This window comes from Tyto alba, unplaced genomic scaffold (assembly GCF_018691265.1).
Source record: "Tyto alba isolate M040663 unplaced genomic scaffold, T.alba_DEE_v4.0 Super-Scaffold_9, whole genome shotgun sequence".
Taxonomy (NCBI): domain Eukaryota; kingdom Metazoa; phylum Chordata; class Aves; order Strigiformes; family Tytonidae; genus Tyto; species Tyto alba.
The window spans coordinates 41,047,230-41,063,262 of record NW_024881330.1 but is presented as its reverse complement, the minus strand read 5'-3'; the positions used below and the strand labels follow the sequence as shown (position 1 = coordinate 41,063,262).

Sequence of the window (16,033 nt, the reverse complement as noted above, 5' to 3'; positions counted from 1 at the left end):
AGCCTGCGCTCAGCCGCGCCGGTCCCAGAGCCTGGCTTGTAGCATCCTGGTTCCCAAAGGAGTAGCTCGGTTATGGTAACTGAGGGAAAACCAGTCCACTAGTTTGGGCTGTAGCGGTGATCAAATTAATCCTGGGAGATGTTTTAATTGGGTTGTTTGGTTACTAAATGATACGTCTCTGGAACCACTCTGGCAGGCACTTACGGGCAGTAACTGGGGACTTCGTGGAGCACTGGCATGATTCAGGCTTATGGGCACAGGACCCGTGCCCTGCAGCAGTCAGCTCCGAGTTCCTTGGCAAGCTAGTCAGCTTAGCTGCGAGACCCCTGGAGCCCAAACCAAGGTATTCTTGAAATGCTGATCTCTGCCACTCACTAGTTTTGCTTAGGAGCAGGTTATTCAGCAGGGGCCAGTTCTCTACCTGCTGAAGCTTTCAAACTACTTACTTAAGCAGGCATTGTTACGGCTTGACCAATGTGGTGTGGCCACTTAAACCTCCTGACTTGCTCCTAAGTAGAAGTCTGGCTAAAAGTTCTTTTTAAAAAACAGACAGAACCAGGTTGGCAGAAGATAGCCACAGAGGATAAACCACACTGTTGTTGTTTAACAGCTGTAACTAGAGGAGCAAGCTCTTGGAAATGGAGAGGTGGGACTTCAGTACAAGTGCTTAGTGTTTTCCTTCCAGGTGTAGCATGTAGCAACCAGAGACTTGAAAGAATTAATCTAAACCCCTCCTATTCTCATGCAGAAACAAGCTTGCATTTAGTCAGCTACGCTTAAATGAATGTATGGAGATAAACTTTACGTTAAGCTTTAAGAAAATACTGGTCTGTATGTGTACAAATCTGACTGAAGAAGAAACACCAAAACGACATACTGATGATACAACCTAGTAAGAGGGTTACCTTGATTTTATTTCCCCGCTGCCCTCAAAGCTGAGGCTGCTTCAGGCAAGGCAGCAGCTCTTTGTTTTCTGCACATGGCTTTACAGCAGAAAGCAAGCCTCAGGTAAGAGCAGGGTGTTGTATGCATCTGTATTTAGCCCAGAGAAAGTTAAACTACCTCACAAAGAAAATACCCTTCAGTCAAAATTGAGGGTTCCCAAACTTCAGTCATTTTCCTCTGGTTTAGATCAGGAGGAGGAGGACCCCTAGAGACAAAGGAGCAGAGCTGTGCCCAAAATCTGGGCGAGACAGACAGCATCAAGTGAAAGTGGCGTTTGCTATTGCTCAGGTACTTTGTGATTTTTTTTGAGCACAGTGGAGTCAAACTTGAGTTGCAAAATTGCACGTTAGCAGAAACAATACAAGACCAGGATGTGCTAAAAGGTAAAATAAGTCACAGTGCAGCTTTTAAACTCAGGCTGGTACTGTAATACAGAAGACCTAAAAATTCAGTATGGGTAAACAAGCAACGATAGGCATACTGAAAACAACACAGAGAAAGATTTTAACGCAATCCAGAAATCACTTAAGACATTTGCAGGTACGTGTAGAATTATTTTCTGTATTTGGGAAATAAATATAATGACAGGTGAAGAAACAAGGCAGACGCCAAACATTGTGCTGCAAGATTAAAGTTGGGAATGCATGCTGTGGCTTAGTCTTGTCTCACGTGCCTTCACCACACAGTCATGGATTACATCAAAATTCAGCTCTTTGCTAAGCCAAGCGAGTAATGAAGCTGGAAAGTGACTTTGCTTTAACATTTTGCCCTTGCCTTACTGAAAAAGAAGTTCAAGCTCCAGCATAATAAAAAAAAAAAAAAATGAGGGAATGAAAAAACCCCCTCACCATAAAAAAATTGTTGGACTCTGCTAAAGAAAACAAGTGTAAGGTGTCAAACCCAAGGCAGGACGGCTACAGAGGAGTGACTGAACGTATTTTAGAAGAATGCTTGGCCTGGGCACGGTGACAGGGCATCTTCATAGCAGCACTAGAGAATGCCAAAGAAATAACTATGGCTCTTGAGTCACGCTAGGGCAGGAGCACAACTGCAGATGGCTGCTGCTGTAATGGTCTTTCACTGGCTTCTGTCAAGTCTTTAAACTTCAGAACAGCTCCTTGCAGGGGATCACAGCCTTGGGTCCCCCAGAGAAAGCAACGCTGCTTTGTCACTGGGTTAAGGCAAGGGGTTGGCTAAACCCAGGAGCTGTAGCTCCGTTGAAATGCTGTATTTAAATTACATCTCCAAGACAATTTGAGTTCAAAGGGGTTGAGAACCCCAAACAAAACAGGAAAATGCTGCAGATTAGTAGGAGGATAGTAACAGAAGTGATGAAAGGCAGAAAGAGCACAAGATTAACTTCAGGCACAGCGTCAGGGGAAGATTGATATCAATCAATCCATTACTCGTCTGTGTAACTTCTCTGTTAGGGGATCAGTTTTATGTTTGGCTTCCTTTCAGGCTGACACATTAGTGCCGCTTTTCAATAGGAAAGAGCAGCACAGAATCTGTTGTTATTCTCTGTGCCTTTGCAAAACGCCCCGGTTGGGGACTGGCCCCTGCGCAGAACAACAGCTGCCTTGGCGCACAGGGCGGTGGTGTCCAGCCTGAGCCTCTTCACTGGCAAGAAAAGTTGACTATGCAAGAGGGCACGTACGTTATGCCATGAGACGTGGCATGAAGCTCTGAGCATCCTCTAAGACCTAAGAATGCAAATGCTGCTGCTTTTAAACCAGTTCAAACAGCAAGCTATGATGCATTCTACGTAAACCAAACAATGAGTGCAAGTTAAGAGTTCTTTAATTACAGAAAAATAGGTCTTTAATTTCATCTCAGATATCATTTTAGACAAGCATTTTCCGTATGATAGTCCATGAAAAACAAATGCATACATTATGGAAGTTAAGAGCTCTCAGTGAAGTCACCATAACCTAGAAAGTTGTAGTTGAACAAAGCTTCCTGTCTGGTTGAACTTCAGCAGCCATCATTGCACACAGTTAAATTCCTTTAAAAGGTTTGGTTTAAAATAAGAGTTCATTTAAACGTTAGAGGGAAAGGCACTTAGTATTGCAGTTTCCAGAACATGATTTGTTTGTCTTCCCCTCCTGTAATGACACTGTTGCACTGTTCGCTCATCCACATGGCCATTACAGCACCTGGGGAAAAAAAACAAACCAAAAAACAAAAAACCCCCCAAAGACACAAAACAAGTAAATCCAAATGCAAATAAAAGTGGTACTCAAGATGACGAAACAGATCTTTTTGAAAGTTTAAGATCATCTGAGCATTAGTTTAGATTATGCTGACACCACATAAGCTACGAAGAATTTTAGCACGCTTCCAGGTGGCTGCTCTTAGTCCCAGTGACGACTGTTACTGCTATATTGCATCAGCCAGCTGGAGGGTACTGGAGGGACAATGTCAGTGGCAGTGTAGAACGCAGATGATACTCCGGGAAAAGAATTCACGGGGCTAAGGGGTGGAGGTTTCTCTAGAAAGTAAGATTTTTCACTCTGCCATCTGGATTTGCATTAAAAGCGTATTCACATCTAGCATGGGCCTAGAAGCCCGAGCTACAGAACGATCTCTGTACAGCTCAGCTTCCAGAGTACTAGCTTATAGGTTTAAATAACTGTTCGTGAAGGCAGCCTCAAAAATCAAACTGAGATAGTTTCTCCTTCACACATCCTGGTTGCTAATGTACTAAGGAATATACAGCTAGACTTAAGAAGTCTATAAATCCCCACCCAAAATAAGTTCTCCAGTGAACCTTACTTAGTTTGTTGGACTCACCGCCCGGATGGACTCTGACAAAGTATACCATGCAGCCTATACTACGCTTCATTAGGTCTGTGAGGTAGAACAACGTTGACTTCTGTGATGTTGGGTGAATTAGAAAAATCCCAAGTCATTTACCTTCGGTCAGTCTGGTGAACAGCAACGTTCCTCCACTGTTATTAAATTGCCTAGGAGGCTCCCGTGGACCTACTTTCAGTTGTGGTGTTCCAGGTAACACGAACAGGCAGAACAGCTCACTGACTGCACAGATGACCCTCAAACTTTTCAATTCTAACAGAACTGGAAAATAGGAATCTTCCATTCAATATGAAAATAGGAATAGTCCAGGCATACCTGTATGTCCTTTGATTCTTTCAATAACTTTTCCTCCAAGAAGGTCCCAAATCAGTAATTCACCAGACTGACTTCCTGATAAGATGGTATTTCCATCCCATTTGAAGCACCTGCAAGTCAGTCTGAAATCAGTTCACTTCAAGCTTTTGCATAATGAGCACCAAACACATTTCCAAACTAGGCCCAAAAGAACTGAAACTGGAAGTATGAAACTGAAGGAAACTCTACCCTTTAATAGTCTGTCTGGAAAAGTTATTCCCAAATTATCCTAAAGGGCCATGACCCAAACTGGCTTCTTTGACTGGCAGAGACCCAGCCAGAAGGATGAAACCTCTTCCCTTAACAGAAGAGGCCTCAGTCAGCTGCACATGTACCCGAGTGCCACCACCTTCACTTCTGTCCCTTCAAGCGATTGTTTCGGGAACATGAAGTGCAAAGAGGGCTTTCAGGGAAATAACTGAAGAAGGTAATATATATACACATATATTTATGTCTACACGCACACAAGAAACCAACGAGTGCACTCCATGTATGGCTGCTATATTTTCACTCCAGTAACTGAGTAAGCATTCCATCCGTTTACCTGATAAACCATGAAGAACTGTATGCATTCTGGTTTGGGAAAAAAAAGTGATCACTCTTTAAATATAATAGCCTATCTTTTCTTAGATTATTGAAACAAAAAAACCCAAAAAAACAACAACAAAAAAAATCAAGATTATTGACAGTGATGATTCAGGTAAGAGAACTGTCTCCTTGTTAGACGTTTCAGGAGCTCAGCTGCTGGAAGAGCTGGTTAGCTACAGATCTCATCATCTTTTATGGACACTAAAGCTGGTGTTGAAAAAAAACCCAGGAGTTATTTACTTCGATACTTGTTTGGTTTTGTCCCAGTTTGGAAGGTTTGATCATAACGGACACAGCGTGCTCGAATGTCAGCCTTTGCAAGTCAAAAAGTAATTCAATAAACCAAAGTTGCTGGTATTATTTCCCTTTCCATTCTGCTATCACCAACCATCAAGAATCTCCACAGTTAACTAAGCTGGCCACAACGCTTCATAATCTGTATGTTCTCGGTTACCTCTGTGGCTCATCAGCAGTTATAGAAGATATAAGCATTCCAGTTTGTACATCTGTTACTTTAAAACAACAGTCCTCTCCTGTGCTGAGTAGATGTCTGCTGTCTGTACAAAAGAAAAAAGCAAACAAAAGAAAGGGCGACCAAAAAAAGCATGTTTAGACATTTGGTTCTAGTTACCAAAGCAGTCCGCGATACAGCATGTCGGATGTGACACTGCCTGATCAGATAATTTTTATTATATTTACAGATAATTTACTGTAAACTAAGTCTCTAAGCAAGCAATGATACACAAAACTGGTTCAGAGTCTAGATCGCTGGTCTACAGTCTAGTATGGCCTTGTGTACAATTAACACACTCTTTATGATGTAGGTGCCTGTCAATCCAAAACACCTCACCATCCCCATGAAAGTAGTAATATCCAGTAACAGGGGTATGTTACATGACATCAAGAATAAGATTCCCTTTGAAACTCCCAACGGTGCATGTTGAAAACTGAAATCCAACGTACCAGGACTAAAAGCAGCATCAAACACAGTCCCAGAATGACACGGCAACTGGTGCAGCGCTGCCGCTGTAGTAACATCCCAAACAGTGATGGTGCCCTCTTTGGTTCCAGATGCTAGCATAGTATTTGCAGCGTTAAGGTCGATTGTATTTACCTAGGGAGTTAAACAGCCCATGAGTTTCCTCCTCTTTCATGTAAAAGCCATCTTGAGACAGGTCTTGAGCATACACAAAGCAAGCCTATTGTCCATAAGATGATATTATTTACAAAAAGCTTTTACATGTAATTCTGCAACATCCTTACTTAAGTACAATTATTAAAAATACTGCCTATAGAAAGTAAAAGATAGGTCCCTTTGATGATATTTTAAAATGTTTTTTCTTTGCAGAAGCAGAAACCCAGATTGACATTTCAGAGCACTTCTAGTACCCACGCTCTCCATCTAAACGCAAGACTTGACCCTTAAGGGTAAAACTCTTCTTTACTTTTAAAGAACTCCCTAGCTATCAGTTGTTTCCAATTCTCTTGGGTACAGTTCTTAAACGTTATCAGAACTGGTTCAGTATTTGCCTATGTTGTGATCTGTTAACAAACTAATTGTTAAGAAGGTTTTACACACGATAATTCTAAATATCCTACTAGAGTGACATTAGAGGCTATAAATAAAAGTCTGCAGTTACACATTTATGATCCACTGCACGCAATGTGTTTATATATTTACAGTGAAATTCACTAATGCATTTTACAGCGTGATAAACAACTCAGAAGAATTATTTTTCATTTGCTTGCCTTTGGCAAAGATGCATTAAGAAGAAGCTGTAACAATGAAACTACCTGAAAAATATTAGTCTGTTTTCAAAAGCAAAGAAACAAACAAAAAACCCCAGTCCTCACTGTCCCTCTGGAACTTTGTGCAGACAAGCTGAGCAAGACAAATTAAGAAACCTCTGTCTACACTATTGCTTCAGTCCCCAGGAGCGGACCATTCCACCAGCAAAGCAGGGGACACTGGTGCAGGACACGGGGGGAAAACAAACAAACAAACAAACAAACAAAAAAACAAAAAACAAAACAAAACAAAACAAAAAAAAAAAAAACAAAAAAAACCCAAACCAAACTCTACAGGTACACTTTGCAAAACAACATGCTCCCTCAGCCCCTTAGCCCAACCCTGGTGCTTCACCACTAGATCCTGACTTCTATTTTAATGAGCAATTAATTTTCATATTCTGAGATGCTATATACCCACATACTTACACTAACATCGTGTTCTAACTCTGCAAGCAGTTCAAAGTGGTGTTTTTTATTGCTCCGGGTCTCTCCAGGGACACAGTGCCACACCTACAACACAGATATTTAAGTTTGCACAGATATTTAAGGGAGCATTAGTATAACCCTGGCTGAGTGTCGCCAGCACCGAAGTCTCCCATTACAAGGAAGGCTGATTGTGCTAACGAGCAGCCTTGCCTAAGTGGCAGGATACCGCAACAGCAAGGGGCACCTGGACTTGTTGACCCTAGGCAGAGCCACAAACCCAGCTATGCTGACTGCAGACAGCTTACAGAAGCCTACCTAAGTGCAGGTGTATCACCGCCCTGAATGCATACTTACCCAAAAGCCATCCACAGAAGGCTTCGGGAAAGTCTTTCCTGTCCCTCACTTCCAAATTACCTTTTCACCTAACTGCAGGCATGCTCTTTAGATTAGCAAGTTCCTGGTCCACTTAGCTGAAGAACGTAAGCTACAAAACTATTAAACATGTAGAAGCCTATTCCACTCAAACAGAATCACCAGTCAAGGTCACAGAACATTCCAGTTCCTCCAACAAATAGTCTGACTCCAAAATCCCCACGTTTAGAATAAGTTAGAATGAATGAAATTTCTTTAAAGTAACACTTTAGCCTTGAAACAGTTGAGATAAAGCTAAATGAAGAAGGTATTCTAGAAATGAACTTACTGTGATACTAGCGAAATTATTATTCTAGTACAACAGGTATACCCACTCCAAAGCATTTGGCTGGCTGAATATTACAAAGTGCAAGCTATAAATAGTTACTGAAGTATAATAAATCCATATACAAACCTTCACAGTGGAGTCCCAGGACGCAGAATATAAACGCCCATCACGCCAACAGATCTTACTGACTGCATCATCATGTCCCATTAAGATGTCTTGCCGTCTTCCAAACGCAATTGAATAAAAATATCTAACAGGAAAGGATTACAGAGGCACCACATCTTCAGAAAACTTAAACATTTTTTTCTAAATAGATAAAGATAACTTTGCTTCTACAGTTTCTAACAGAACTCTACCAAAAAAAAAGGTAGGAATATAGATACTGTGTTTTAACCATTCATTTCTGCATCACTATCTAAAACCATAAACATAACGACCAAGACACTCAATGTAATTCAATTAAGTCAGTAAGAAGCAAATACACACATATGATTGTCCCACGAAGAACTTATGACAGTGGTATCTCCTGGTAAGATTAGACAAGATGACAAAGCCTGTTAGAAAAAGAAAAAGTAGTGTTCAATTTCTTACCCCAAATGGAATGTAAGTACATTAACAAGCTTTTGGAGAACAAGAAACACTTTAATCTTCTATACACCCAATATACAGGTGTTGCACGAACACTGATCAAGAAAAATCTCATAGGTTGGACACTGAACAGCAAGAATACTTAAGCCCTCGTAAATATAAAGGTAGCACTGAAGTTCGGAAAAGCTAGTATTTCAGGGACCTGGTATGTAATTCCTCACTCAGGAGAAACTGGGTCAGCTCTTCATCTTGTAAGCTACTGTCAATTCTAGATGCAAACAGCTAACAGCAACTAAAAACGAAGGTTTCCTTTGATGTTTGTTTTCTAGAGCTACTTATCAGCTCAGCTGTTTCACACAAATAATGTAACTATCTAATTTCTACTATTCTCAACAGTAAGCATGGTTTGCAGACAGCTGCTCAGTTACATTACCATCACTGGATAGAGCAAGGAGGGGAAAAAAAGAATAATTAAAAAAAAAAAAAAAAACCCAAACCCAGTCAAGCAGCTCTACTAGTATCATTACTGGTCAGGTTTTAGATCTGCTCCAAGAAACAATAAGCTGCTGGACTGTAAATAGAGTATTGCTTCTAGCATTGCTGCAACAGATCAGCACTAAAACTACAAAGAAGAGAATAATAATTAAAAAAAAAGTATACAAGGCCTCCTCATGAAAACCTGATTTTTGGCCTAGGAGTCAGCAAAGAGCTGCCTTTTTACAGGGCCAAGAAGCAACATTCCTAAGTTTGCCCTGGCTAAAGCATTAGGAATTGCTGTGTCTAGATCCACGTGGTAGCATGTGCCGTGGCAAGCCGTAAGGTCTTGATCCTGCAGCTTACTTGAGGACTTGTTGGAGCATGCTATGGCTTCTGTCTGGGCAACCCATTTGCCTTTTCTGTTCCCCCTAGGGATGAGGGTACAGAGAAGGCGGATATATCCTAGTGCCTTGCCTCAGGAAAGGACTCGGAGCATGACAATTGGGACTGAATATAACCCAGGTGTGACCACAGTGCTCAAGCACAGAAATTCAAATATAGAATCTCTTTCCAAGTTCTGTTTCAGAAGCAGGGGAAAAACATTGTTCCGAGGTTGCCGAGATCACTGCTCATCGAGGAAGGATGGCTCAAATTCAGCCTGCACTGATTCCACTCTCTGTGCTTGGTTCTCCTCTGCTGGTTGACTCACAGCCTTGTGAGTCAGCTCCCAAACCCCTGGGAGCTGTAGGGCAACGCCGGATGGGAGCACACGGGTGGAATTTAAACTTTGAGATTCCGGTCCCAATGGCAGTTCAGGGCTGTCCATGAAGACTCTACCCACGCCAGCCCATCTTTGTATACAAGCCCTTCCCTGGACAGCAGGGCAACTCAGGACAGAGCTAACACAGAAGGAAAGTGCAACCACTTAATGATCCCCCTCCCACGTTCGCCGAATGTGCTCTGTCTCCCTGGAGGCCTGACAAGAGTCTCAGTTCACTCTGCTAAATTATTCACACACAATACACGTGAGTAGGCAGGAGAAGAAAAGAGGCGCTGATGTATGGTAAGAGTCATTTCTGTGAGTAGCTTTCAGAAGATTCCAAACGATCTCATTTTTATTTTGGCAACAACTTACCATGTTTGAAAAGGACACACTTCTCTGGGTTGTTTTTGATTCTTTGGAAAACATCTTCAAAGTTGAATCTGGGGATAATGGACAAAACAGAAGATAAGAGGACTGTTTTCTATTCTAGAAGATAGCAAATTTGCTCCTGTTTGAATGTTCAAATATCTTGCTATGAAAAGCAGGTATAGGTTGCTCACAGTCTTTGAGGAACTCTTTACAAAGCTTGTGACTTGAACCTGGAACTAGCATGTTTTGCACCACTTACAAATGGATGACACCCCCCCCCCCCCCCATGCTCATCAAATGCTAAGAGAACTCTGGTACCTAAAGGAAGAAACTACCACTTTCCCAAGCCTAAATATAGAAAATATCGAAATCCTTGAGTCAGAATGATCTAAAACTTAACCAATTCATGTACTTAAGCTATTTAATTACAGGAAATACATATTTAACTTAATTTCTGTAATAGGCAACTTGCAAAGGTGACAATCCAAAAGCCAAGCAGATGTACCCTTCGCATATGAATTCTGAAATTCCCTCAAACAGTAAGAGGGAATTGAGCATGAAGTGAAAACAAGAATCTTGCATTTGGCAAAAGATTAGGGCCACTCCTTTCACGACTGTAAAAAACAGAACTCGGTGACTCCAGAAATATCCCATTTAATGTTGTCTTCATTTTGCTCTCCATGAAGCTATTAATGCGATTCAGTCTTAACTACATTTCAGTGTTTCATGCTATTTTGTTCACAAAACATTATTTGGTCTTACAACCTGCATTGACACTGCAGGTTCTAGTAAATAACTTTGCAGTAATACTTACCCTGGGATGTAGTGAAAACAGAAGACCCATTGCAGGCGACTGCTATGCCAGTAATCCCCCTGTTTAATACAAGTAAACTTGCAGGTGATTTCATATGTTTTGAAACTTAACCACCATACTGTATATTGACTATAACTGAAATTTGTTATTTTATCTAAGAGCTAAGACATTCAAGGAGATTAAAAGTACTGCAGTGGTGCGTTACATGCCTGGAGACAAAACTGTATCTTAATATAAAATATGAAACCCTCAGTACAGGTTCCTCATTGTTCTGCAAAAACTTTATCCTCATCAGAAAGGACACGCCCATGTGAGAGGATCAATAGCTTCACATTCAATCTTTCCCATTTGGGATTAGCTACAAAGAGAGTCAGGAATCCACCTACAAGCAAATACTGAATACCTCAAGTGTCAGGAATCAGAACCTGCATGCCTCTTCTCCTCAAATCTGACACTGGCAAAGTCACAATAGTTTAGAAATTTAGACATATGGCTTATGCTAGGGAGTTCATTGTTAGGAAGCACAGAGCATTCTGCACAGCCCAACTTCAGTTATACAGACCTGCTTCTATTTTTGTCTCCGCAGTCTTCAGAAATAAAGCATCAGAAGCTGAAAGTCAAGTCTGTTTTCAGGATGAGGATCTCCCTAACTCTAACCACCTGGTAACAGGGGCACTTTCTCACTGCAAATATTACCTTATTAGTGGACAAGAGAATGTCTTTTCTAGATTGGGTTACAGTCACCAAGAAAGTAGTTGCACTCCAGCTAGTAAGAAATCATCCTATTAGTCCAGCCACTAGGACAAGGGATGAGGCCAATGGAAAACCTGTTCTTTGAAATAGAAGCTGCTGTTGTTCACTGTTAGGTATTTTCAAAGTTCACCTGAAGTGCCCTTGCTGACTCATGGCTGCCTAGAAAACCATCAGAATAGTAGTCTGGTACCTGGATTAACTGAAAACACATAGCTGGAGGCTCGGAAAACTGCTCATACAGCAGCAGCTCAGTGTCTACAGTAGTTGAACATAAGTGGTTTAACCTTTCAAATCAAGTGGGATGAAAAAGAAGTTAGGCCCTCCTGGGGTTATAAATAAATAAATGGAAGTCTATCCGGTTGCTGCTATCACAGTTTTATAGAAGGGTAATCAATATCTGCTTTAGGTACTAAAAGGATAATGAACTTAGCCCTAGATCTGTATAAGAAGCAAACAAACGAAAAAATTCCAGCTGACAAATATCTTTGCTGGATTGAACCCACCATATACTCAAATTCACCTTGCATAATCAATGAGCTGTCTCACAAAGAAAAGTGTTTACCTTAAACCCTAACCCTGCCTTCAGATTGACATGCAGATACACCTCCCCCCTCCCCAATTAAATGGAACAATTTTGACTGTGAAAAGAAAAGAATAGTACCTACTCTTTGTGAATTTTATATTGCTCATCTAATTTTAGTTTGGCAATATTGTTCCAAGCAAGTGTTATACTTTCTTCTGTCAAATCTTCAAATGATTCTTCATTTGGAGGAACTGCAATAAAAAAATACCACAATAAAGTTTCGTTATAAACAGAAAAGAAAAAGATAGATTTCAAATAGCTAGTTAGCTGAAGTGACAAACATAAATATGAGAGTACAGAAATCATGCAGAGCTCCAAGAATAGGAAAGTTTGGCTAATGCAGAGAGTGACAACATCACTAACTTTTTTCCCATCTCTTCCTGAACGCATAAGCTCATACAGTCAAAAATACAATTTTTCTCCCCAAACCAGGGCTTTTAAACTGGAGACTTTACAGAATACATTTCCAAAATGGGAAAACCAAATCAAACCAAAACCAAACTATTTTCTTCAGAGATGTTTTAGTGTTCCATTGAGATGTCAAGAGCTTTCCAAATGGAAAAGTACCAGGAAAGCCATCTACTGCTACAATACAGCATGTATTTTTATTAGTCTATTACATTCTGTTAGGAATGCCACAGCTTCATTTCAGTACAGTGTTTCAGAAGTTAAGGGATAAAAAAAAACACAACAAAATTGAGACAATTAGATGTCAATTACTGTAAAAAGGCCAAACCCAATAGGAACTGTTGATGTGTGAGTTAATGGCTTCGGCAGCATACCACTATATCTGTTTAACACATATGAACATTATTATCACCATATATAACTTTCAAAGCCCCTCTTGCCATTTGGATGCTACAGGTTGCCATGCCAAGTAGCACTCATCTTCACTTGTCTGCTTAAAGATGAAAGCCATCCAAAGGTAAGTGAATTTTAGACAACCAACTGAGAAAAACCTTTCCAGGTCATACCTGGGCTTAAGATTCTGTCCAATTTATGGTAGACCACTACACATACGATGAGGACCATAGTATCTTAGTTTCAGAAAAATGGTCCAAGTTCCACATTGAACAGAAGCCTGTGATGGCATCACATATCCTTTTCTTGAAGATAGTTATTCAATCAACATTGTCCCTACAGTATGTAGGGAAAACTAAGTAATTTCTTTACAGATTTTCATTCGAGTCATGGAAAAGGAAATAAAAAAAAAAAAAAAAAAACAAACATCAGATGCTTAAGTTCTTAGGGTTTACTTAGATCAAGCCAATCGATCACCCCAAAGACATCCCTCTTCCGAGACTGAACAAATCTTTACATCATTTAGAACGCCTGCAGACACGGTCATTGAAGCTGCTGTCATACCAGCTTGATTTTTGAAGTGTCAGGAAAGGCCAGGGATGATAGTCCTCCCACAGCTTTAAAAGCAGAGGTTAGCAGTCCCAGAGACCACTGGAACAGAAGGGGAAAAAAATGGAGGACCATGCCTGTCTGTTCAAATTTGAAACTGGTCTTGACAGTTCTCCCTTAACAGTTAGTTCGAAGACTTATTCTGAGTTGGCTTACAGGGAAAGTGGCCAAAATAGTTGTATAATGAGATCCTGTGGGAGAAAGATACAGAACTTCTCAAAATTACAAATCCGTTACGTCGTCAGTTTATCTGTTACACATTTACCTGGAGACTCAGTTACGGAAACACTGTGACTAGACGTTCGAGACAAGCTTTTCGACTTCGGTATTATCCTTCGGGGATGAGGAATTGTAAACAACTGTTTTGGCGTCTGTCCAAACTCCAAGATTTGTGTCAGCAGGGCTACTTTTTCATTGGGGTCCATAATACTTTACAAAAACAAGATCTTTCATTAAGCCAAGTACGTGAGTGCTTTTTCTTCCTCCCCTCCCACGAAAGCGCGGGCCTGCATGCGCGGTTACCACAGCGCTGCTGGCCGCCATGAATTCTTACAGAACAGATTTACCACAGGTGTGACCGACAGTCATACAGCACCTTCATTCTCTTGTTTATGTATGATGGCAGGATGCTCATCAATTAAAAAAAAATAAAGCAATTTCATGAAAGCCAGACTTAAAAAAAAAAAGTTCAAGTAATAATCTTTCAATGCCTGCTAAAAATAACAATCTGATGATGGTTCTCTCCATATTTGGAAGTATAAAATGGATGATCTACACCATTCATCTACAAAACACTTTCACAGCCTGATGAGAACCTGGAGGGATACTGAGAAATTTAGCTAACTGCTTCAACAAAAACTTTCTGATTCTTGTTAATTACCTGTTTAAATCCACTCCTCCTTCATAGGTTAATGGGTGAAACACTGGGAAAAAAAGAAAAAGTTTATTTGTACAATGTAGATATACAAGGCTCATTTTCCTTCTCTTGCATACCTACTATAAGAAAAGTTGTATTCTTCACTCCACTTGGCTATATTTAAGCAACAAAGCTATTTCAGCAGGCTACAGAGTTTGAGATCGTGTTTTAATCCTGGGTTTCTTGCTTGAAAAATGTTTAGAATTTCTAAGAGACTCATGGAAAGTTTCAGAAGAAATCAGTCCTTCATAAAGGAAGAATGACTTATTTAAGCTTCATTAAACACCTGCCCCCTCCAACAAATAAGGGGAAAAAAAAAAAGCACAGTTGTATAATCAGTCATTACAGATACGCTGTTATTTACCATTCCTGCCTAATTAAAGCATCCTTTTTATTTTTCCCCCCCGCTATTTCTAAAAAGTGTGTATTTACCATTGTGAGCTGCAACTGCTTCGCTTCCTTTCTGCTTGTAGCCAAATATTATGTCAATCCATTCATGAAGATGTTCTGATACATACTGACTTTCTAAAGCTTCTTGGCTCTTCTGAAGAAAGTCATCAGGACCTGGCAAGAGAAAGGTCAATTAAAGGAGAAGATATTCCACTCAGTATTGGTATCCAAACAAAAAACCCCAACACCACACACCAAACCTACAATTTGCTGTAAAAATTAATCACAACTATTAATTATAGCAATGTTTTACAGCAAAAATAGAATGGGCATTTTTGAAAGAACCACCACCACCATCCCAGGAATCTAGATAATCTTGAATTAATTCATAATACAAGAAATTTGACTATTATTACCTGATGCCCAAGGGGGAAGCTCTACATCTTCAACCATCTTTCCACCCTGCCTTTTTCCCAAGTCCAACTTCAAACTGTTTACTAGAAAATTAGAATCATTTTCATAAAATTCTGGAATCAACTGGAAGAAAAAAAAAAAAAAAGGAAGGTTTGAGATTAGCTTAGCTTTAATCACTTACAATCAGCAAAACCTTAAATTTATCAAAGTTCATTTGTAAAGCCCAGAAGTTGAGTAGTAATTTTTCCAGGCTTTCTTCTCTGATAGTAAAGAAGCACCAGAAACTTCCTCCCATTATCTTTCCCACTACTTTTAGGCTTCTTGACTACCTAACGAGGCAATTAGAGTGGCATAAATATGTTTAACATGTAAGGTGTGACATAAGAATCCATAATGAGTAAGAGCACCTTTAGAACACTAATTGGATAGGTACCTTCTCATTTTTAAGACATCAGTTAAGAGTCAAGACAAAAATCTAGAATGAAACTAGAATAATGACAAACGTTTCAGAAGTTAAGTCAATTATTTAAAGATCACCATGGATAACCAACCTTAATTCCATTACTTTTTTTTTAAAAAAAAATATCATTATATTAAAATCCTTTATCAAAGAAACATTATTTAACAGCACCCTCTATTTGACAGTTAATGATTCTCAACATAGTCTACAAGTTATGGTTCCTATAAAGCTCAAAAAACAAAGATAAAACTTCTATAATTTAATCTCTCCAGCTGTACTGTTGTAATACAGCCAAATTCTTATGAGATTCTAACAGACGATACATAAAATTGCATCTTTTCAGCCTTAATCCACTCTAATTATTCCCACTTATTTCAATAACATATCCACAATGACACTTCTGTTAAAATAAAAGCCAGAAAGCACACAGACAAGCAATCATGGAATTACAGAAAAAGAATCTAAAAACACTGAA

The 16,033-nt window shown here is 39.9% G+C and overlaps 1 protein-coding gene across 2 annotated transcripts in view; it reads right to left on the bottom strand.

Annotated features, from left to right (window-relative positions):
- Window positions 1-2,727: 2,727 nt before the first annotated feature.
- Window positions 2,728-16,033, bottom strand: part of NSMAF (neutral sphingomyelinase activation associated factor) — a 40,348-nt gene continuing 27,042 nt past the window's right edge. For both annotated transcript variants that reach the window (XM_042785933.1, XM_042785934.1), the window contains 14 exons: window positions 15,101-15,221; window positions 14,727-14,858; window positions 14,259-14,301; window positions 13,644-13,807; window positions 12,051-12,159; window positions 10,633-10,691; window positions 9,822-9,889; window positions 8,108-8,175; window positions 7,748-7,871; window positions 6,922-7,005; window positions 5,668-5,818; window positions 5,159-5,261; window positions 4,078-4,187; window positions 2,728-3,101 (listed from right to left, as the gene is read on the bottom strand). In XM_042785933.1, the coding sequence (XP_042641867.1) occupies window positions 3,007-3,101; window positions 4,078-4,187; window positions 5,159-5,261; window positions 5,668-5,818; window positions 6,922-7,005; window positions 7,748-7,871; window positions 8,108-8,175; window positions 9,822-9,889; window positions 10,633-10,691; window positions 12,051-12,159; window positions 13,644-13,807; window positions 14,259-14,301; window positions 14,727-14,858; window positions 15,101-15,221 (1,431 nt within the window). In that variant the 3' untranslated portion in view covers window positions 2,728-3,006. The remainder of the gene's footprint in view (window positions 3,102-4,077; window positions 4,188-5,158; window positions 5,262-5,667; window positions 5,819-6,921; window positions 7,006-7,747; window positions 7,872-8,107; window positions 8,176-9,821; window positions 9,890-10,632; window positions 10,692-12,050; window positions 12,160-13,643; window positions 13,808-14,258; window positions 14,302-14,726; window positions 14,859-15,100; window positions 15,222-16,033) is intronic.